This window comes from Phalacrocorax carbo, chromosome 2, assembly GCF_963921805.1.
Source record: "Phalacrocorax carbo chromosome 2, bPhaCar2.1, whole genome shotgun sequence".
Taxonomy (NCBI): domain Eukaryota; kingdom Metazoa; phylum Chordata; class Aves; order Suliformes; family Phalacrocoracidae; genus Phalacrocorax; species Phalacrocorax carbo.
Window position 1 is genome coordinate 141,671,857 of NC_087514.1, and position 25,372 is coordinate 141,697,228.

A 25,372-nucleotide genomic window follows, 5' to 3' on the forward strand; every position below is an offset into this window, starting at 1 on the left:
ATGGATTTTAGGCAAAAAGTCTCAGACTAAATGGATTTGGATGTATTAGTTGTATGACAGCTCCCATACAACAGAGGACAACAGACTGGGAAAGTCAGAGTTTCTTAGAGCAAGGAACGTTGCATCTCATATCTTCCTAGCTTTTTACACACAGAAATACGCTAAATGCTAGATAACTAGAATGAAAGAGTTGTCAATCATCCAAACCAAAACATTTGGGAAATCAAGACAATTAAAACAGACATACAAGTCCTGAAGCTGTCATAGCTATATATCATGTCTGAGGCCAGAGACTGCCTGCACATGACAGCACATATGACTGTCCTCAGCTATGATAGTAGAGTTGACTGAAACATAATCAGATACTGCCAGTGAAAAACATGTGAAAAAATGTGACAACATGATTCAAAAGGATGGACTCTGTTCCAAACAACTCATTTGATATAAGTAAAAATTGGATATTAAAAAAAAACATTTCAGAGCCACACATGATCAACTCTTTTTATGTAACGGTATAGAAAAAGAAGTAACAATTTTTCTAGGATGTATGTACTTCAGAGGCATTCATCCTCAGGATCCCAGGAGACAGATTAAGAGGCAGCTGTAAAAACTACTAAAAATCTACATTGAAGTTCTTCATCTTTGAAATCTGGCTTGCTGCTGTAGAACTAGTGTTTTCCACAATCATAACAGAAGCAAAGGCTTCTCCATCCTCTCCTTTTCTCCAGGGTTCAGAGCCCTGCTGTCATCATGAAACATATCCCACTGTCTGTCAATGTCAATGCAGGAACATTACACAGCACAATTCCTTTGGAAAGCATTTAAAGTTAGACCAAACAAAAATAAATGCCATTAGATTCATCCACTACACATATAGCAGTCTCACCTGTGGTATGTTTTGAAATAGTTAACACTTTGTTTTCTGATAGATTCTTGCAAAACTTCAGACTTACTGCCACAAAATTCTTCTCCAACTTGCATCAGCCTATAACAAAAAAGTTTAGAAATATTTATTGATTTATTAATACTGCTGTTCCACCCTGAATTACAAGCTTCAACCATTACTGAGTGTATATATATCTCCATAAAAGCAGAGCACCAATGTGTTACAAATACTTCACTCATTCCAAAGTCCATGTGTCACTTCCCTCCAAATCCTATCATAACGAGCCATAAACAAATGTCTTTTTGAGATCCCATTATGCATAGCAAACTGTACAGCTTACAGTCTGAATCCATCATTTTATTACCAAAATAGAATTATATAATACTGTACAGGTTAGCAGTACCACAGTAGTTTACTGCACTTGACTGAGAGTCCCTCTAAAAGCTTTTAGAAACATCAAAACTGTCAGACCTGCACATCTGAAATCTTAAAGGTGGACAATACTGAAATCATATCACACTTAAGTACTACTTGAGCAGCAAAGCGATTTATGCTACCTTCTCCCGAGTACATTCTCATAAACTCCCACATAAAGAAGTGCTCTTCAAACTATCAGTAGATGTCAACAAAGTTGGCATCAGAATGTAAATATCAGCCTTAATTAACTGTGCTGTCTTATCAGAGTTCAAGTTTGTGGACATGTATTAAGTCGCCTTATGACCACATCAGTATACCTGCTGATAACATCAAGTACAAATATGAAGTCGTCATATTTGAAGTTAGACAGATCTGTTCCCAGGAGGTATGTTTTCACTTTCAGCTGAACATCCTATAAAACAAACAAGTTTTTATGTACTTAATACATTAAAGACAAAAGGTGAAGGCTCAGATGCCTGGTTCATTAGCACTTTTTGGTTTATTTGCACTTACAAATTCTTTTTGAGATTTAGAGTAGGACTCCATTTTCTGTAACATGAATAATGTCTCATTGACTTTCTAAATTAATATTATGATCAGTTTCTTTAACACTCTATAACACAAGGTCAATCCTAGATGCTTTATTGTCACTGCAAGAACAGAGCTCTGAATTACAATTCAGCCATGGAAAAGATATGCAGGTTTTTCATCATACATTTGGGGTCTCACTGCACATCAAACTAATCCAGCAGTCAGACCAGGAACACTGTGAAACCAGGCACGTTCACAAGATTTCAGGTTCTCCATAGCTATGGTTATACCAGAAAAATAAAGCAGTATGACTGTGCTAACAAAGAAAACCACACAAGAAGAAAATAGATTGTGGGTCAGCACACAGATAGGGAGAAGTGGAATTAGGCTGAAAGTCATGTTATATGCTTTGGTATCTTGACTGAGTTTGTAAGCATAGCGACCAAGTAGTAACTGGAGTTACGTAAATTATATTTCCATGGTTTCTATATATTTAGCTCAAAACAGATCACTTAAAAAAACCTTGGAGACATTTCTTTAAGACGATCAATATGAACATAACTGTAATTAATACTGCGGAGGGCACGGAGATAAATACTTTAGGGGAAAAAAAAAAAACAAACCACAAACATACCTGCCATATTCGTGAAAGTCCATGTTCCAATTTCTTTTTTACATAGCTGCGGTCAAAACTGTTCTCTTCAGTTCCAATCACATTGCTGCCATCTGAAACTGAAGGTGAAAGTTATTGCAGATATTTCCAAAAGCATTGAAATGTATCCTAGTTTTCTACTCATAATGAAACTTCTGCCTTAGTCATTATCATATTATCCATTATGCAAACTCCAGAAGAGCTCCATTGCTCTAAACTTTTGAAAGGAAATGAATAAAGCACATATAAATATTACATGCTAAGTCAGACCAGGAGAGCTTCTGATTGCTTTTATGTAAGCAAGATACCCTATTCAGTAAAAACTAAAAAAAGATGAGAGTAACAGATACTGATATTTCAAACACAAAAGATTAAGTTGAATGCTGAAGCGACCACTGCTTATCCTCTGCAACAAGATTCTCTAAGACAGTCTATCTTTGTGAACAAGAATCATTAACTTAAAAATTTCAGAAGCAAGATTTTAAACTTTCTGCCCCAGTAAATTCCATCTGCAACTGTCAGGAAAATTACTGAAACTTTTTCCATGAACTATGCAAACAATATAGCACACTTTTTTCTTTTTTTTTTTTTTCCCTCACACTAATCTATGCTCATGCATGAAATAATGTCAATCACATAATCAGGTATCTTTCATTCTTCCAAATAACTTTATTTAATACTAAATCTTCATTCCCGCAGCACTGGATCACTTTCCAAAAAAGCACTGTAATGGATGCTAAATGACTCCTGTATGTGTTCCTCTCTCTCTCCATGAAGGAAATATATTTTATTTCCATTTTAAAAAAGAGAAGGTAATATTTTATATGTAGTTTGTGAGCATACAGTTGTGGTTACGCTTGCAGTCTGTGATGGCACAGTGTCATGCAATTTGTTTCACAGCCTATGACTGACCACAAGAAAGCTCTGTCTTAACCAGACTATATGCACAAAATTTCCCCATGAGAAGAAAGCTCTAGTGTTCCTGCCAAGGAGAAAAACTATGCATGTCCTTTAAAGCCCAAACCATTTAGTGATTTGACATGAAAGGTAAAAATTCACATAAAATATTACACTGGAATATTACAAAGCTACAGCTCTCCTTCTACTCCTTTACTCAAGAGGTTGTAAACACAGAGGAGAGAAGATTGCCTGTAGTACCCCAGCATTGCCATGCAGCTCAGACCTGTCTTTCCATATTTTCTGCAACCTCCAACTACTTTTCAGTACTTGAGAAGACTATTCACTCCCTTGTTCCTGGCCCAGATGGTCTCATCTCTCTACCTCCACACACAGACTCCCAACTCAAAGCTATTTCTTTCCTTGATTCCAGCATTTCCTCTCAAAAACCTCCATGCAGCCCCAAGCTATCATTCTGCACACACATCAGTGTCTCATGCCTGCTGCCTAGGCTTCACAGGAATAGGCAGCACAAAGCCCAGATTCAAAAGAAATCCAGAGAGGGAACTGGAGGGAAAAAAAGAGAGGAAAAAAAGGTTTCTTATGATGTCATGGGAAAGACAGTCCCTATCTATAATTTGGGCCTATCTGGAAAGCAACAGGACACGTCTAAGAGACTAGGCCATGTCTAACATAATAATAATTTAACTTAGATTACATTATTTTTTAACCTGTTGAACTTCATGACCAGGTAGATACATCACTGCTATAATACAAACAGGAAAGTAAATGCAAGAGTAGAAAGTTTAACAGCTCCTCAACAACTGGCAGTAGTATCTTGGCTATAGCATAGCACGCTGTTTTGGGGGGGAAAAAGGAAAAAAATATTTCTAATCTCAGCAAGGAATTTGGAAGTGATCCAAGGCTATGGACTGAACTGCCTCAGTGGGATTATACGCAGCTTCCACACAGGGTAACAGCACTAAAGCTGTGAAGCATGTTCAGCTGTTAAACTGTGTGATGCCGCCAGATGGCTCAGGTGCAGCTCCAGCAGCTTTTCAGTCAGGAGTTTATCAATGCAGGGATAGGATTTTACATGGTCATTCAAAACTAGCAAGGACAAAAACACCACCTGCATACTGAATCCCTGCCACAATAGTGTTCCTTAGATGGTAACATGCTATGAGAGCCACAGGTTGAGCTACTCCTGACTGACCTTTGCAGTTTTTCATTACTAGGCTCCACAGTTCTTCCAGAAAGCCTCCTGGCTTCATTTCACTTTCAGAGAGAGTAGAGACTTTTCATGTCTTATTTTGCTATCTACTGAAGAAGAGTTCAGAACCATAAAGAACCTACATCTGCCCTTCATTTCCCAGCACTAAGAAATTTTTTGTCAACAAAAAAAATGCTCTTTGCATGGAAAGCCTTGCCCTGAATCCAGACCAGGCAGTCTAGATGAATATTGTGTAAATACTGTGAGCATCTTACTAATGAGCCCAGTAAGGAATGGGAAGCCAGATACAAAACTTTAATCAACCTTTTCAGATGTGTGCAGAACAGACCTCTGCAGCATCGTCTGGACTACTGCATATTTAAGAGGAGGAAGGAAAGAGTCATCCACTGAACAAGAATGGCTATGACTGCTATCAGATACTGACAATTCAATTAAACCAAAATACAAAAGAGCACAGCAGAGTCTGACCATGTTCTTTCCATATTTTCCTCAGATCATCCAGTGCTCACTGTTAAGTGAGCAGAGTTTCCTTCTGTAACAATCACTAATCCTAATTAGCGTTTACCAGTGCCTCATACTCCCTGTCCTAGGCCAGGTGGTCTGTAAGTAGAAGAGCTGACATACACCTTCCTTCTCCCCATCAACCCTCTGTTTTCTGCTTTGAACTTTTTTAAAGCATGTGTCTCAAAACAAGAACTATTTGCATTTCCCATGTAAATAAAAAAAATAAAATTTATTCTAAATATATGTATTATATTACCTATGATATGAATGCTTATATAATACATAAGCATAATAGGAACATCAAAAATATGAAACCTTCAACACCCGTAGCTCCATTTAAATTAAGCAAATGTGGGGAATATGGTTACTGAGAAGGATGCTGGCCTTGCTTTATTTCTTTCAAGGGGAGCTATTTAGTGTGTGTGGGCATGTTATTAAATTATGATCTTTATCAAGCACTGAGGGAGGTTCATCTGCAAGCCAGGGATTATGATAGTGAGCATATGAACACCACCAAGAAGAATCTTCAGGCCAGTTAAGTTAAAATTAGTCTGCCCATGAGGCTAGACATCAGGAATACAGAACAGTACAATACTGCATGCAGTCAGTATGTACGAGCTCTGTGTTTTTAATTGTGAGGAGGAACTATTCAGTTGAAAACATAATAAAATATATTCTGGAATTTGGGCTTGTATTAAGGATAGATATTCATTTTTTCCAAGGCTGAAAAGCTGTGTTCAACTCCTTCCTGTTTAAAGTCATCAAGACTGCTTTTGCAGGTGGACTGAGAATTTACCCTAATTACTCAAAATGAGACGATAAAAGCCTGCTTGATGTGAAAACAAGACTCAAACATAATTCATACTATATCTACTGTTGCAGGGCACTCAAAGAAAATTTTCCTTATGAAAGAAGAATCATAAAACAAATATTAGCTACTGTCTACATAAATTATAATTTAGTAACTGTATCTAAATATGCTCCTCTTCTCCTGAAAGCAATAATACTGACAAATGCATTTTCAAAAGTGTTTTATCATGGAAGATTAAACAAAATATAAACAGGAAGAATAAGCCAACTAGAGAAACACTAAGGAGATTTATCCTTTCTCTGAATGTATGAGTAAACAAAACCAGCTATCTTAGTCACAGCACACTCTTTAGAAGTTTCTGCAACCTCCTCTCTTCTACACTTCTGCAGAGTGAAGCCAAGCCTAAATGAGTCAGTATCTTTGACCTGTTCACAAGATTAAGACCACAGTCCTTGTCCTCACAAACTGCCGTTTATGAAGGAACGGTTGGACAGAGTCATATGGGTCCTATTGTTCAATAAAAATCCACACAATATTCTCTCTGGCAATCTCCTAGTGCTCTTGGTTTATGGCCAGTCATGTTTCCAGTCTTTTAATGAACTCTACTACTGATAATTTCACAAATGCAAACATATTAATTTAGGATAATTTCCTTGAAGAAAAATCAAGGATTGGACAAAGGTCTACAGCATTTACACTTTTCATGTTTAAGAATTTGGAACAGGTAGCAGAGTACACAAATATTCATCATTTCACATAAAAATAATAATCAGAAGCATCCAGGAGTTATTCTTATGGATGTCTGATACAGTAATTTTTCAGGTTTTCAGTATTTCTCCAAGATTCATAAAGGCAGCCTTCAGTCATAAAAGATATTTGTTTAATCCTCACTAGGCAGAGAAAAAAAAAGAAAAAAGAAATCAATCAAATCACTGTCCTCTAGCTTCGTTCTTTGAATACCAGGCAGGTCTTACACAGAATTTATGCAATATTATAAATCAAATGTTTTGAAAATTAAAATGGTTGAAATCAAGTTTACATCTTTTGTCATCATCATCTTGCTTTTCACTGAATCTATTACAGTTGGTAACAACTGTTGCAACTGGGATTACATTTGTGAAATCAGGAGTTTAAATGCTGTAGTGATCATTTCACTGCTTAGTTTCAGTTCTTCTGTTAAATTAGTGTCTCAGGAATACATGTGAATTACATCAAAGTCACAGTAAATTTTATGGTATGTGAAAATACAGCTGAACCAGACAGGGCTTTGCACAAACCAATGCAACTTTGAAGTTTACTTCAAAGTTTACTTCCCTGCTTCAAGCAGGGAAGACAAAAATGACCTGCACAGGTCCCTTTAAAACTTTTTTTTTTCCTTTGGTTCTATACTACACACACAAACAATGCTTCAACCATGATCAATGATGCAATGGAAAGTTTTCCTGTAAGTAGTTTATTTTCAGGGATGAAAACCATATCATAGCAACTTGCTGTTTACTATACAAACAACAAAATCACAGAATAAGTAGCAGTTCATTAAATGTGGCATAGAAGTCACTTCATGCACTTGATTCTATCTTTCCAACAGTATATTATTAGAGCAATTAGTTAACTGTTATTACTGATGATTCATACCTATTCATATTATTGATACTATACATTTCAGTATGATTTACTGCTACTCTGTTATAACGCTTCAGCAAACTAAATCTCATTAGTAGTTCCTACTCATAAAAGGTACTAAAATACATCTCATGCTTTAAAAAATTTTAGGATTGCGTTTAAATCTAGAGATAATTATCTGTTTCCATCTAGTTTATTCCAAGAGTTTAATTGATCTTAAAAAAAGTAATCCCCAAAGACCAGTCCACACTATAACTGAAAGAACTGTAAATTCTGAACTCAGTTCTGGGGCGGGGTCGGGGGGGAGCCTCAATCTCAAAGAGTCTCTCCTAGAAACGTTCCAAACAACAAAAATCCTGTTGTGAAAGTATTTTCTATTCCATCTTGCTCTTCAGTCTCAAACTAGACTAATTTTCAGAACACAAAGCAGCAGAATATTTAATAATAATATAAAGCAGACACACCTCTTTCCTCAGAAATGCAGAAGGGCAATTATTTACAAGTTATGCAAAGTACATTTTAACATCTGTAACAGGCACTAATAATCACAAATACGTGAGACACGATCTAGATGAAGTGCAACCTCCTTTCCATAATCCATGCAGGACTTATTTTGGATAAGCTTCACTATTCAAATAGAAAGAGCTATGTAATTATATATGTAATATATGTCTTCTAAGTCCAGCTTCTCACTTCTACAGCTGGGTTTGTGCCCTGAGATCGAGTCCCTTGACCCATATAAGGTACTTTGTAAGACAGCTGACATTAACAGGCAGAATGAGAGAAAAATAGTGGGATAGCTTTGAGTTCTCAAAACTATAAAAGCCAGATACACATAAAACAGTTAAGACTGCTTCTTCTATTGCTCCAGTCTGTGGGGTTTAACTGATGGAAAATTTTAGCATGGTGTCCTGAACTGCCTCCATGGTTCCTTCTGACATACCTGCCCTTCCTACAGGAATTTTACTCTTTGGCTTTAGCACATACCACAACTATTAAATCAATAAATATGGAGTGAGACTTCCATGTACAGATTTAATAATTACTAAAGCATGAGCAATGACTTTTAGGAAAAAAAATTTGGTAGATATTTATAGTCCCTCTGAAATTAAATTATACTTGTGAAATTCCCTTTTGTGTGCTTTATCGTTGCTGAGGTATTTGAAAAAGCGGTTCAGTAGCTCATATATATTCTAGTTGTACATTACAGCTAGGCCACAACATCTCCAGAAACTCCAGGATGAGTGACAGAAGATTTAGTGGATTAGTAGTAAACATACCAAAACACTCTGGCATGCATTTAAGAAGCAATGCATTTAAGATTACTCATGTGACTGAATATACCACTTTATTAGGCTTAACGGCTCCTTCAAAAGGTTTTCCAGTGCAAATTACTTTCTTTCTTCAGTATATCACAAGTAACCACACTACGGGGAACTGTTTTTAATTTTAATTCTGATATACCTGAAAAACTTTCAGCTGAAATAACAGCTTTAAGAGGTTGACTTTTTCTCTTTTTAAGATTCCACACGATACAGGAAGGACACTCAAAAAAAAATGTTTTCATTAATTTTTCAAATTTAAAGTAGGAACACATGTAAATTAGCAAAAATTTCATTCCTTTTAAGACTTAAAATCTGTAATAAACCTGATGTAAAGGACACAAGTTTTATGCAATTCAGACAAGGAGGAATCACTTTAGCAGCTCTCCTACAGTCCTTGTCCTTTGACAGAAGCCTCCTTTTCAGTAGCAAAAGAGCAACCCTCTTGGATTCAAATAAATAGGAGTTTTGCATAAATCTTAATATTGTAAATTGCACACTTTGCCCTCTGCCAAACACAAACATCTTGGGTTACTGTGGAAAAAAAGTCTGTCTTCAGACATTTTATATCAATTTAGAATATGCCCATCAAAATGTACTTAGGAGGACTAGACAATAGAAAAAGGTTTTGTGCTTCTGTCCTAAAAATCACAAACTGGAACAACAATAAAAGACAACCAAAATTATACTTCAAGATGAATGTTTTCCTTTTTCTGTAAGGTCATCACGGAAACTGTGACCGTATCTTATGATGGATTCACTAGTATAGATCACATACATAGAACATTCAGGATATTGTGATTTTCAGGAAATCCACCAACAGATTTACAACAGATTCATTCCCTATTGTTTCAGTCACTTTTCCTAGTATCACAATCTGCTATGCTTAATATGCAATGAAAATTTCAACAACGATCAAAAAAATCTAAAATTTCATATTGGTTCTATATTAAAGGGAAAAATCCTCAGATTTTGTATTCATCTACCACAGCTGACTTCCAACTCAACAATAAGCACTGTTTAAAATAAAAGTGTTTACATCTGTAATAACAGCACATACATGTATTCATCAAACAATGAACCTTACCCTGAAGACTACAAAAATCCAGTGATTATTTAAGTCCTTACTGCACACTATAAGCAATAATGTTGAAGGCACCAAGTCAAGACCACAAAGGTACCAACACACAAATTAACAACTTGAGCATCAGAAAAGTTATTTCCAAATATCAGAAGTTTAATTTCCAGAACAGTTTCTTACCAGAAGACACCGCTGCTGCCTCATCTTGGTCATGATTCGCATGCCACTGCATCGTTCGGTAGTAACTGAGCATGACTTCCCAGAGGGCTTTGCAGAGATCAGCAAGGCATGGAATGTAACTGTCTGATGTAATATGCTACAGAAAAACAAAATAATATTGTGAAACTTAACAATTGTGTTCATTTTTTGCAGAGGCACAAGAAACCATACAAAAGCCTCCATATTCATACAGCTGAGGTGCTTGGTGTATATATTTCTTTTACAAAAGTACTTGAGAGCTGATGAATACTGGGTTTTAGTTGACTTATCAAATGTTGTCTAAAAGTACAAAGTTTATTTGTTAGAATCTTTTCTTTTTTCTTTTTTTTTTTTAAATTGGCCCGTGTATTAACCACCTCATATTTATGGAACAGCAAGGTAGATACAGAAGTAAAGCCACACAGCCTAATGGTCAGCACATCCCACCACCAGAGGGATGCAGCCACCCCTGTGCCATGCAGACACTGCATCAGTTCAGTGATAGATACTTGTACTTCAGTAGTACATAATAAGCCATCCTGGCTGACGCCCCATAAGATTAAACGCTGTATAATAAAATAGTTTAAAAACAAACTTAGATGGGAGCTGTCCCACCTCCCTGATCCACCCTGCTCCAAAGAGCCATTGTGATTTAAGTTATTCATTAGGTGAAGAGTAACAATTTCATCAGAGAAAGAGATACACAGTAGAAATATCTAAGGTGAGATTGAAGGTAAAGGGATGAATTTGAGAAGGGGTCTTGCTCGGTAAAGAGAAGACTCTAAAATATATTGCTTATCTGAGTGTCAATGTTAAGTCACCCTCGCCTCACTTGCTGTGAAGAAGCACAGTCTCCCAGCTTATAAAAAAAGGACAAAGTCCAGTTGCACAAATGTGTTTTCAATTACTTTATTATTTAAAGGTGCTCAGTGAAGTTTGGAAATTAACACTTCAAACTACACTGTTCTAGAAAACAGGTCATACTTCCCCATTGCTACTTCAGTGTCCACAGTTGAGTTCTGCAACGCTAGTTAGCTTTTACATGCTAACCCAAAAATGTATATCCAAGTTGATATGAAAGCTTTGGCATTACAGTTACAACAAAACTTCAAAAACAGTAACAGCTTCTGCAACAGTGATACCAACATAACCACCAAAATAATCAGCCATGGATTCTATAGAGCAATCACTTAAAGCAATCAATTGCTTCTGAATTGCATCCTCACCCACTGATATAACTGTGGCTTTCTAAACACAGAGCATCATTCCCGAGCAATGAATTGCAACAAAACCTCGGTAAGCTTGAATATAACGTTTGTTGGATAATAAACGTTAGACCAGACAGGTTTCTTTGCAAATGCAGATGCATCACCTCCACCCCTTCTATTTTTCAACTTTCGGCTTAAAAAATATATATATCTATATAAACTTTGTCTTTGCTTGTCTTTACTTTCTATTTAATCATGTTCCCTTGCTTTCTAAGCTTCAGTAATGCTCCTGGCAGTTGCACATACCACCCAAGCCATATTTTTCTACATCTTGTTTATGATTAAGGGCTCACAAAAACTGTTTTTTAGCATTAATAGATTTCATTAGCAAAAGTATCTGGAGGCCTCATATTAATCATTATGTCTTTTTGTTTTGCTTGTTTTTTTTTTTTAAATGAATTATTATTCTGGTTCTGTTCCCTATCGAACCAGAGCTGCCTCAAGGATATAAATTATGCATTCAGGACACACCAACAAAAAAAAAAAAAAGTTAAGTTCTTGGTGCATAAAAAAAATAACAATTGAGAATACTGATTTTTTTTTCTAAAACACCTTTTAATTGGAGAGTTGATATCTATTACTGACTGCATTATTGAGAAACTTTAATCTCAAATACTACACGTTTGTTAACGATAGAACAAAATAGGGTGGTAAGTTTATCATTTAAACAACGTTTCCCTACCATTTCAACAGCTGTTTCAGCAATTTTCTCTGCCAAGTCATCAGAAATGTTACTCTTACTGTATCTCAGGGCTCTTAGTAGCTATAAAATCTAAACTTTGGTTGTGCAGATCACTACACTTGAAGACATACTGGCTTCCAGGCGGCCAGGAAGAAAGGATCACTTACTAAATACCAAGATAATCCCATTTAGACTACGGAAGTAAACAACTGATTTTCTCTGAACTTATGCTAGAATAAAGAAAATCAAAACTTCAGGATGAAGCAGGCAAACTCTCCCCTACTCCAGCAGTATTTAAAAAAAGAAAGGATGTAACAGCATGGCATATCACTAGGAAAAGAAATGCTCAACAAGGAAATAGTGACTCAGAGTGCACAGGCACATCACCTACATAAATGGCTAAGAATTACTGAAAACATTATTCTTTTAAAAAAGAACCCACACTATTATAAAATCCAGCATCTGACTTCCAGAGAAGAAACAAACAAAAATTAAAACAAAGCAAAAAAACCCCACCATAGTCCCCCACTACCAATGTAAAATGGAAATGAGTTAAATGAGTTCATATAGAAAGATTTTTAGAAACACACAACAGAAGAACTGCCCAAAAAAGAAAACTTCAATTTTGTATGACTTTCATTGTTTAATTATGGTAAGCACTCCATAACCACTTACATGTTAAGAGCATCCTGGCTTAACAGTGTAGATACATTGAAGAGGGTTCTCACTGGAACCAGATAAGGAGAAAGAAGGCTCATATTTTAGTCTTAAACATTTTATTCCCTGACAACTGAACACAAGAGATGAAAATCTGTCAGTATTTTTTTTCTATGGAAAGTTAGAAATGGAATTACTAGGATAGTTCAGCTTATTCAGCACTCTGATTTTCACAAATGCACTGCACCAGGTAACAACTGACACTGAACAGCATGGTTCGTTACAAAGAACAAAACTTCCCATTTGCAGCCTGTCCCTAAATACCTAATTGTTATCGAGAAAGTAATGAAAAATTTTTTTAAAATCAATACATTTCAAGGAAATCACTGCAGTATTCGTAGTACATTACAGTCCTAAAGTGTAGGTACCTTCCTTTATACAGCCTGCCAGATTCCAGCTATTGCAGGCTCACATAACTAAAGGTGCATCTCATTAGGGTTCTGCAGAAGGAAAATCAAGTAGAAATAAAGAGGTAATAATTTTGTAACCACACAGTTAAAGCCACTCTCTTTCTGTGTATTACAAAATACGATATTTCCAGTGATCTGGAAGATCCTTCTGCACTGTAAAGGGTAAGGATTAACAGCAGCACACAACCTGTATTTTAGAAGATGCCAGGAGAAGTTCAGTAGTACTACTTGTAAATGTAAACAAATGGGGCTTAATATCATAAATATTAGCAAAGAATGAGAAATAATACTGAAGGGCATGTAGAAGTATGAAGGAAAACTCACATGAAAAGTGCATTAGAAACTACGAAATTAAAACAAAAACACCCTCTGAAGGCTTAAAGCAAAAGTATGAAAGGGCTGCAGTCTGGAGAACAGCCATCAGGGTTTGCTGGCTTTCTTCAGCTAGAATTCATCTCAGTGAAGTGCAAATACAACCTATCTGGAACCTTACTCATTCTGTCATTAATACTTATGTCAATTACTCCCAATAAATTAATTTTTCATAATCCACTTCCGCTCATATGAAGGCTCCTAGATTATGTAAGCCTGTTAAGTCAAAGGGGGACCTCTTCACAATGAAATGGTTTTCAAAGCAGATGTATTGTTTACTAGTTGAAACTACACAATCCCAGGAGATCTGAGAAGTGAAAGAGCAAAGTGGATCAGAATACGAATATCCTGTGACTGTACTTCAATTTAATAAATTTCAATTGATGGGGTGGGTGAGTTGATGAAGTATGATGACAGTTCAGTCTGTGACCGAAATAAACAAAGAACATTTGAGACAGAAACATATTTTCAAGTTTTAAATCAGTGTTACAACTACCTAAAATATCTAACGCACACTCTCCTCACCACAGAAGTTTAAGAAAATTTCTCAGGGTGTAACAGTAAGATCACAAGTGAAAGAATTAAAGAGTGAACTAAAAATACTACTCAAAATACAGTAATTCATTCTAACAACATTAAAAAAAAAAACCAAACAAAATAAACACATGCAAGAAACTGCACCTAAAATCTATACTAGAGGAAAATATACTGTTATGCCAGTCCGTGAGCTGCCTAACGTCAGGCTTTTGCATCTCAATATTACCGCTGTCCCTTATCTTGATACGAAAAGTGCAATGAATCTGATACAAAGTTTGGAGTGTTCCCATTACTCCTATTAAGTTAATATCTTTACAAGAATCCTTACGGAAATGCAATATTACGAAAGATGTGAATACTGCTGAAATGTGTATTACACTGAAGACATGGGAGTTCTGAAATCTTAATCTCCTGTTTGTAACCTATGATTTAGTTCTTCACATATATTTAGATGGTGTGTGCACTAACTCCAAAGTGCTAACATTTAGTGCAATCAAAACCAGCATTAAGTTGTGAATAACCAATCTCTCAACTAGCCTATGAGTTGTATTAAGAAACTATAGTAGCTGCAGGATTATCTTAATAACTAAGGCCCTACTCGCATACAGTACACTTACAACAGCGGAAAAATTCAGACTAAAAATATACTTATATGCAAGAATTACATACTGTACAGAGGTCTTTGTACTGTAACTTCTGAAACTTGGTGTCTGTGTTTCCTGCACACAGCTCCACATATCCAAGGACTACTTGAAACACAGTGTTGTGAATGGCTTGAGTGAAGTGCATATGTAACTGGTCCATCGCTGTCTGAAAGGAAAGGGATAACATAAAATCAAAAATAGTAAAATTCAACTTTTCATACACCATAGTGTTTTAGTCTAAGTCTTTTTCAGTACTGAACTCAGGAGGCTTGTAAGCATGGCCTCCAATCTCTGTTTCAAAAATACCTAACCATACAACTTGGCAATATTACAATATGGTAACGCAAGAAAGTTCAGGTATTACCAGTAAAATCAGTTTCCCCTGCTGTCTTCCTTCTATAACTCACCAAGATTTTTTTACATTATCACTAGTAAATATTAATTTTACATGTTATATAATATGTTTAATTATAGAATTTACTCATTCATTCATTTACCCTCCCAACCCACTGATATCAAAACTAAATGAGTTCAGACCAGTGATGTGTTTCCCACTGGAAACACTTCCAACTAAATTAAAATATTTCCTTTGCAATTAATAAAGCTGAAACCACAATTGCAAAGTATTCAATACATCCACCTACCAAACCGAGTTCTTCCTTGAAGAATATAAAGTAGGATTAAGTGTTAGAGAAAGGTATGCACATCACATAAATAAATTTCTTAGAAAAACCCTCTTTGCAATAAAAACTAAATATGACATTTGTTTAACAAAACTTACTTTTTTTCAGGAACGAAAAATATCAGTACCTGTACTAAATATTAATGACTACATAGCATAAAAGTTCTGCCATAACCATGCCTGAGGTTCAGGTCAGGCTGTTTCCCTGATCCTTTGCTAATAAACTGTACATAACTAGACATAATTAGTCCATTTCAGACACTGAATTTTCTCACCATTTCAATATATGCTAAGAATTGGTATATATGGTATATAAGAATTGATTAAAAAAAATTATTTGATAAGCCGGAATGAAGTTCTCAGGCCCTGCAGATCTGAAAATGGTCAGTTTCATTACTTGCTATTTGACATTCTTAGCTACTGACAAGAGCTGAGAACTCAATTACCCCCAGAAGAAATGAACAAGCAATTCTGCTTCAGTGCTATCACAAATAACTGATCTTCTGCAGCTAGCCCTAACTTGAATTAGCCAAAGAAAACAGAATGAAAAATGAAAACATGAAAAGTACTGAAGACACTGAAGGTTCTTGTCATTTTGTTTAATGAGGAGGGGCGAAAATGGGAGATATTTCAATAATGATGCAACTAAATTCTTTTCAGGACAAGTTCAAAATAGATACTTTAATAGGAATAAAAAGAATGTCAGAAACAAGTCCCTGTATCACGGGAACACAGCGGGCAAAACCATGCAGTAATAAAGAGCACTTTTGTTTGGTTCAGAAACTTCATTCCTCTCCAACAAAAAAATAATCTGCCTTTCTCAACATATCATGATCTAGATTCAACATATGCACTAGACTTCAGAGCAGTGAATGTACTATATCTACTTTTGTTCAGTAAATAAAGAAATGCATACAATGCACTAACAACGGAAAAGTCTAATCTTCTCGCCTGATTTTCAGTTACATTCTTTAGGCACTCCAATAATTCTGCACATTGTTGAAGTATGGGAAGAGAAATCCATTTCTATCCTGCTGCAGAGCCACACAGTTGCCACAGCCAAGCCGTGGAAAAAGAACACAACTTTGCTAGAAAGGTGCTAATTAGAAAGAAACAATAAGCGAAAATAAATTAAAACTTTTTAAAAAGGCCTTCTAACATCAGACATGCTTCCGAATACTGGGAAACAACACTAAAAAAAAAACCCAAGCACAATAAAGAACGAATGGGGTTCTTCTCTCTTCACCAGGGGCCCGGCACTTTGAGGTGATCTTTAGCAACTAAAGCTCTTCTCTAAGCAAAACATCTTTGCTAGACTGGCACCACCATGTTTAGCCTCACTATGTTATGAACACTGGTCACAGACAAAAGATGCCTCCAGGACTTCTTCCCCTCCAGGTCTTCTTACCCCTCTTTACTTCACAGGAGCTTGGTACTAGCCCCATGCTTCATATCTGCTTCAGAAGGAAACGGGTTCACCACCCTCCCAGAGAAACCATCCTCAGCCTCAAAGCAGCGCACGAACTACATCCTATTGGAGAGTTTAGACCTACTCCTATTTACATAAAAAGAGGCTCTAGGCACGCAGGGATGTAACTTTCAGGACTTGTCCACAGTATAGGTTTGACATGCCTTGTGTCATATTTTGGTGCCAAAAAAATATCTCCTCACATCTTCATTCCTGTCGCATTCAAGTACAATATAAATGGGAAGCACACACACAAGGTACAGGTTGTGCACAACTCAGTAACATGACCTAGCTATGAAAAATAGTACTCACATATTCAAATAAAATTATTAATATATTATATTGTATAATGTATTAATAATGCAAATAGCATTATAAACAGAGCTGAAATATGGAACTGCTACAGTTATACCATGTCCAAAAAGCTACGTTACAGTAATACACAGTTTACCTTTAGCAAGTACTGTTAAAATTATCTGAGCGTTATAAAAGCCTTTGTATACTCAGCAAGATTCATCAGCATTAGTGTGCTGGTTTCAGCTGGGATAGAGTTAATTGTCTCCATAGTGGCTAGTATGGGGCTATGTTTTGGATTTGTGCTGAAAACAGTGTTGGTAACCTGGGCATGTTCTAGCTACTGCTGAGCAGTGCTTACACGGAGTCAAGGCCTTTTCTGCCTCTCACCCCACCAGTGAGCAGGCTGGGGGGGCACAAGTTGCAGGGAGGGGACAGGGCTGGGACAGCTGACTCCATACCATATGCTCAGCACATGAAGCTGGAAGAAGAAGCAGGAAGGGGGGACATTCAGAATGATGGCATTTGTTTTCCCAAAAGTAACCATTACACGTGATGGAGCCCTGCTTTCCTGGAGGTGGCTGAACGCCTGCCTGCCGATGGGAAGGAGTGAATGAATTCCTTGTTTTGCTTTGCCTGTGTGTGGGTGTTATGCTTTACCTATTAAACTGTCTTTATCTCAACACATAAGTTTTCTCACTTTTACTCTTCCAAGCCTCTCCCCCATCCCACCATGGGGGAGTGAGCGAGCAGCTGCATGGGGCTTAGCTGCCAGCTGGGGTTAAACCACAACAATTAGGAAAATAAATTTCTGTCACCGTACTCAAAGCTTCATGCTGTTACACCACTGTTCTTTGGACTTACTCAGATGAGTACTAACCTGTGTTTTTCCAAGCAGCCTGTAAGCCTGCTGAACTTTTGTATAATGATTGATATCAAAGTTCTTGCATATTTTGGAGAGTGCTACGTCCAATTGTTCCTATATAAATGAAGGAAAAAAATAGTATTAAACACTAAATAAAAACAGGCCAAGTAATACATTACTGTAAACAATAGCAAGTGAGGAAGAGATGTTTATTTAAACAATCTGATAATTGTGCTTGTAAAGCAGCCAAGACTGTACATTACCAGACTATTCTGAGGTGCTCAAATATTACTTCTTGCAGCCTAAAGTACTTCAGCCTGAAATTTCTGTCAGCCAAACAGTTCCACCGTTTCCAAGAACAAGCACAGTAAAAAGTACACTACTTTGCTGAAGTCAAATTCAGAGAGATGTTTACTCTGAGAAGGTCTAGCACCCCAATATGGGAAAGCTTGGATTTATAACTTGGTCTACTCCCACTCCTAAGAAAAACCCAGATTTGGGGAAAAAAACTAAAATGCTCCACAGGTGTTTCAGCTCAAGCAATCCAATTATAGACTACTTAACCTTCTGACTGCCACCTACTAAATGGAATTAACACTACCCAACTTAAAAATTCATTGTTAAATAAGTCATTTATGGAGTACTATACCAGTGATACAATGATCAGTACCATAGGAGAAAAACAAAGAAAACACAGACACAATTAGTAGTTCTGCCATCAGAGCTGTGTCTGAGCCTATTGAACAGCTTTGCAATAAATTAAGTTCATCCACTGTGTACACTGAATGAAAAAAAACTAATAGGATCATATACTTAATGACTAACTAATAAAGCTTCCAAGAATTTGACCATGTAGCTTAATAACATAATTCTTACTTAGACACTGTAATATATTCAGAGACACACAGCCTAACTAGTTGTTTTCAATCAACTATGCAGGAAGAGAAAACGGATCAATAAGATATGATAACATGCACAGCTTGCAGATATTTTCTCTCCTTGCTAGTCACTAAAGCCACTTCAATTTGTATTATTTAAGTATCTTGCAATGTAGTCTTACTCTTGCATATAGAAACCACAAGAGATGGTTGTTCAGTCGTTATGTTCTTTTACTGACTCCACTGGAAAATTTTCATGCATTACTTCATTAGCCACAAAATATTTATGGATTTTAATCTTAGAGGTTGGGGGTGGGGGGGTAGAGGGGGGTGTTGCTGTTGTGTTTGGGAGGGGTGTGTTTCGTTTTGTTGGTTTTTTTAAGCACATCAATATTTTCTTTAAGCACAAAAAAGGAGACCAGAATACAATTTAAAAGTACATTTTTTCCAAAGCAAAATGGTAAAAGAACAAGGAACCTAAAGAAGTTCTGAACCTTTACAAGGTTACTCAGCAATTTGAATTTCAGCCTTACACTGGTTTAAAAAAATGTTTTTTCCCTTCTCTCATTTTATGCAGAACAGCTGAACAAAGAGAGAAACAGGGATATCAAACTGCCCATGAACAGAGCTCAAACACAGAGCACATTAAACTTTCCAGCTCCGTTTTTCAATGGTTCCTTCTGCTATAGCCACCTTGCATTTTATTTGTAACATAGTATAGAGGTAAGGTCAATGTTAAAACCTAAACTTCAAGAAGAAAATACAAAAAAAAAAAAAAGAAAAAAGGAATGGACATAAGCAGAGGCACTCAACTAATGAGAAGACTTATTATTAAAATATTAATTAGCAGAATATGATTGTATACTAACTAAAGCATATATTTCACAGGAACACTCTGGGAACCTCAGGAAGACTTACATTTCTCCTATATGCATAGACATAATTTCAGTAGAAAGTAAGATACTGTCATAGAATCATAGAATCATTAAGGTTGGAAAAGACCACTAAGATCATCAAGTCCAACCATCAACCCAACACTTTCTGGAGTTACCACCTAGCACCCATCTTTGCGAGGAAAATAATATATTTCTATAAATTCACAAGTAATAAATAAAAATCTTGAATATGATTATTTAGCTAGCTGTGAATTGCTTTCACCAATCAACATGGCACACGTTACCATGTTTTAGTACAAGCAGAATTTACTCTGCAAAGCTGTTACTGGAAGGAAGTGAAGATGCATGTCTCCTTTTAAGCAACATCAATGTTTGCTCACAAGGAATAAATGGCAAGTAAATGAAAGCAATAGAAATGCAAGCTGAGTGATATTAAAACAAAAACATTAGTTTAATGGCTAGCCTATGTGAGGGTAAGAAGAAAACAGTCATTTCATTAGTTCGTTAGAGCCAGCCATGCTCTGAATAGATTATTTATCAGCGAAAGAGTAAAAGAACAAAAAAAAAAAAAAGCTTTGGAAGAAAGCAGAAGTACAATGGAATAAATGACAGAAATTTGTAACAAAGTTCTTAACTGTACAGGGAATTAAATAATGAGGTACATGCACTAATCTGACTTTCTAAAGAGCACATGACCAGAGGCATAGAGAGCTGCTGGGATAGACAAATCAGTTTCCTGCTATGCATTACATATGTAGGCATTACATACACTCATGCACTACATATACATAAGTACCTTACTAGACTTCTTATAAAAAAGCTTGCCAAGTTCCAGTTCAAAATTACCTAGTAATGGAGCATATTGGGTTTGAGTGGCAAGGTTTTAGTAGTGTGGGGGCCACAGGGGTGGCTTCTTTGAGAAGCTGCTAGAAGCTTCCCCCATGTCCAACAAAGCCAGTGCCAGCCGGCTCCAAGGTGGACCTGCCGCTGGCCAAGGCTGAGCCCATCAGCAACAGTTGTAGCACCGTTGGAATAACACTTAAGAAGGGGGGAAAAACTGCACAACAGCAATTGCAGCTGGAGAGAGGAATGAGAATGTGTGAGAGGAACAACTCTGCGGGCACCAAGGTCAGTAAAGGAAGGCAAGGAGGTGCTCCAGGCAGTGGAGGAGAGATTCCCCTGCAGCCCATGGAGGTTAACAGTGGAGCAGATATCCACCTGCAGCACATGGAGGACCCCACACAGAAGCAGGTGAATGCCTGAAGGAGGCTGTGACCCCGTGGGAAGCCCACACTGGAGCAGGCTCCTGGCAGGACCTGCGGACCTGCGGAAAGAGGAGCCCACACTGGAGCAGATTTGCTGGCAGGCCTTTTGACCCCATGGGGGCCGCACGCTGGAGCAGTCTGTTCCTGAAGGACTGCATCCTGACGAAGGGACCCGCACTGGAGCAGTTTGTGAGGAACTGTAGCCTGTGGGAAGGATTCACATTACCACTTAAAGTGGGCACAATTAGTAAGCTGGGCACACAAGTTTGACAACATATTATAGAGCATTTAGGTTGATTGCAGCACGAAAGTCTACATTAAGAGCAGTGGCTATAGCATTCCAAAGACAGTATTTGAAGGAAACCTGCACATTCTGTAATTGCTAATAACATTGTATTAGAAAGCTCTAGTATCTAGAGGTTAAATACTAACAAACACTAAACAGCAATATATTAATTCTTACCTCTATTTGTTCCAAGGTGTCTTGCAGTTTTGAATTCAACTCACTATTAATGAAAGAAAAAACTGTTTAAAACTGCTGATCATATTAACATTTCACACCAAATTTGTTTCCAAAAAACATATTTGCCTGCTACAGAGCCACAATAATTTATCATAAATCATTAACCTCCTGTTACTGTGTCAGACTAGCATCACCACGCTACCGTTACTACTGAAAGGCACTTACCACAGCCATTTGCAATATTCCTAACACTTCGAATTAAAATATCTGTAGCAGCAGCACATTCTCCTAGGTTTATAATGCGACAGTGTTAAGAGGGCCCAGACAAGACCCCATCCTACCAGGATTTAGCCAAGCATTCAGAGACATTCCCAACCCCCAAGAAAATGGTGCTGTAACTGCTGTGATTTGGCACTGTGGTCTACAGCAGAACACATACCCAGAAAGGTCAGGGCTGTGAAGTCTTTGCAAACTATGGTATAGTAACTTCTATTTGCTGCTCAGGAACCCTGTACAGAAACGCTATAGGAAAAAAAAGAACTTAAGCTTAAAAAGATTTTCTGAAAGTTGTGCAAGACAATAATTTCACTTCTCTGAGGTATATTTGGTATAGAAAGATTAACAAAAATAGCTACCACAAGAGAAACTATTTAGGATGAAGAAAGGCACAACTGCTCCTTTCCAACAATCAGCTTTAAAAATTTCAGAGCACCAGCGAGAAAAATAAGACACAAAATATGACTACTGTGTTTTTGTCTGGAAGGGTCAAAGCAACCAAGAAATATGGAGGATATTCTCTTCAAGCACGGAAAGCACAGATTGTCCATGGGATAATCACCATACCTCATTTTAGACAACTTACTTCTGTGCTCTGAATCTTCTCTTAAGGGGCCTACGTTAACTATCAAAAGATAGGTTCTAGCTTTCCTACCCGGTTCACTCCACTTAAATGATACACCCATCACACCTCCTTTTTTCGTTCTGCTAGATAACCTGGATACAACATCCTCCAAACAAAGGTTTAAACAGAAAAAACTGCATCAGAAAGAGCTGGCATTAAACACTAAATTGAGTAGTCAATCTTTCTTTGTTGCTTCTCCACAAGCAACAAGCCTTCACACAGAAAAGACTCCATAACAATTTCAGGTTACTACACCTCCTGCTGAGATTATGAGCATTTCCTGTTACTCCAGTTCTTTTAGCTAGCAAGAAGACATTAGAACAAGAGTTAGAACCTTGCTGTGTCCACAGAATCACTCCTTTCCATCTTTAGAACTAGGTACAGCATAGACCATCACCCCCTGTGTATAAACATACAGTTGGTTTACACGTTGAAATTAACTGGTCTAAAATATAGAAGCTGCTGACATTAGCAAAAAACCTGATGCAACACACAGGTAGTCTCTGCAGAGACTGAACAAATTAAGCAATTGTACTGCTCTAAGTCCTGTGAAAATTCACAACACTCCTAATGGTAGCAGGTACCATATAAACACCAGGCTATGATTCCTTTCAAACAAATGTCATGAACAACGTGCTCCTAATATAGCATTTCATCACCTTTTCTAATTAAATTAAATACACACAGGGATTCTTCACCTCAGCCAGGCAACTTACACAGTCACACACACATGAAGAACTTACTCAACTACTGCAACGTAGGGCTGAAAAACTTCCATTTCTTGATTACTGCAGGTGATCACATTTGATTAATCTCATCTGCATACTCATGAAAACTAGTTCCTTGTTTCCACTATTCTTAATGCCAGGCAAGTCTCAGTTTGCAGTCACCTGGTGACATAGGAGCTCAGCCCTCATGTCACAATTCCCACCAAACGCCCCAAGATCAGGGCTATTCTGGAATGGTGTATATTTCTTTTCTTCCTGGAGAGGAGGATGGGGAGGAATTCAAATGATCTTGTTCCACATGAAACACGGGTAAGGTAAAACTGCCAAGTGTTCCTTACCCCCACTATTTAGTGCAACCCCTGTGACAGCGCTGTCTTCCCATTCCAGCAAGGGCTCAGGCACCAATTTTAAATACACAAATTCATAGTTTATTTATTCAACCAAGCTATGATATATGGAGATGTTTGCAAGAATACAGCCTACATTTATGCTAACTAATTTAGCAAAAGAAGGTATGATCACAAAATTTGATAAGGGAAGTAACTTTCATCAAGTATTGAAGTGAAAATTTAGAAATGCAGTGTCCAGCTAAATTTGTACATATTTTCTAAGCCAGAATTATAAAGGTAGTGGTTGGACATGATGGTGACATGATTATTATAAAAGCCCATTTACCATAATTGAGAATTTAATTCAAGGCATTAATTTCATTCATAAAAAACATATTAGAAGTCTTTTTTTTTTGCATCCTCATCCATACAAATCTAAATTAGGACATCTGTAGAAGGCACATTACTGCAATATAAACAGAGGTAACATTTTGACCCAAATGCAATAAACAGAGTCAACCTATTATCTGACACATTTTCCTACAGGTTTTACAAGGCAGTCTACTCACATCAGAAAGATAAACAAGCAGAAGGCAAAATACTTTATGTTTTTAAACAAAAATGCAAACATTCCCTAGGAAGAGGACAACGGAGAATAAAAATACTAGACATCCAGACCATTATTTCAAAGGAGGATGAGAAGCCACCCTTAAAACCAAAGAAGTCTTAGCAAGGAAGGTGAAGTGCTTGCCTCTTCAGATTATGTATACACCAAAATTAAAAATTATACTCCTCACAGAAAAGTTTAAATTCCCTGCTGTTTAAGAGCTATACCCAACTCCTACCACCACCTAGCAAGAAAAATGTGAAGAATGATTTTACAAAGTAAGGCACTGATTCTTGTCATGTGGACAGTGGACAATCAAATGGATACTGTGAAAATTTCATGGTAAGATACAGAGGTGATGTCTCATATAAGCACATTATAAATGCTAGTACATGCCTGTTTCTCCACTAGCTTTTTTTTATTGCAGTCCTAAACAGAAATGCAAAAGATATGTTTGTTTAGCCCAATCCCCTGCTAGTGAGACATTATTCCATGCAATACATATTCTTTCTGACTTCTGCAAGAAAAACAGTGCACAGACACTGAAATGTATGCACTGGGGCTGGGATTTACAGCTAGAACGTCATTCTGCTCTCAAAATGAAAAAAACAAGCTCAAAGCACTCAGAATAAAGAAGCATTGATGATTTTTTCTGTCATCATCCTTTCTTTCAAGAAACCATGTTCTTGGATGCAAGGATATCTTGTCAGTATGCTAGCAGATTTAAAATAGTATGCCTTTGCAGTTAAATATTACAAATGGCAAAAATGTGAACTGTTAGTTTCAATTCCAAATTTTGCTATACCGGACATAGTGTAGTGGAGATAAATTTTGAAGCTGCAATGAAAGCTTGAAGTGAATCAACATTAAGCAGAAACTTTATCATTCACACAAAACAGAATTTAAGTCATAGAAACTGTGTAATTTAACCTAAATCTCTTTTCCAGATGAGCACTGCAAGGTTCTAAGAAGCCAAGCTGCCTTTTCAAGCTGAAGAGATGTTGCTAAATTCTCCAAAAGAAAAAAGTGCAGGAGATACGCAGAATAAATCAGATTTATGTTTGGAGCCACAGAGCTTCTAGAAGAGCAATAAATACTAAGGAGAGCAGACTGAACGGACTAAATGGGCCACAGGTATGGAAAACTGCAAGACCCGTCTCTCTACAGAAAGTAGAGTCAAGCAAAGCAAAAGCAGGAGTCATCCTGCTTC

General features: G+C 37.0%; 1 protein-coding gene across 1 annotated transcript in view; it reads right to left on the reverse strand.

The window, feature by feature from the left end:
* The window catches only part of VPS50 (VPS50 subunit of EARP/GARPII complex), a 97,652-nt gene that overhangs the window by 47,783 nt on the left and 24,497 nt on the right, over window positions 1-25,372 (reverse strand). Inside the window, exons 10-16 of the mRNA XM_064444614.1 lie at window positions 21,598-21,640; window positions 18,111-18,209; window positions 14,812-14,952; window positions 10,139-10,274; window positions 2,469-2,566; window positions 1,621-1,715; window positions 887-985 (exon numbers count right to left, since the gene is read on the reverse strand). Coding sequence (XP_064300684.1) covers window positions 887-985; window positions 1,621-1,715; window positions 2,469-2,566; window positions 10,139-10,274; window positions 14,812-14,952; window positions 18,111-18,209; window positions 21,598-21,640 — 711 coding nt within the window. The remainder of the gene's footprint in view (window positions 1-886; window positions 986-1,620; window positions 1,716-2,468; window positions 2,567-10,138; window positions 10,275-14,811; window positions 14,953-18,110; window positions 18,210-21,597; window positions 21,641-25,372) is intronic.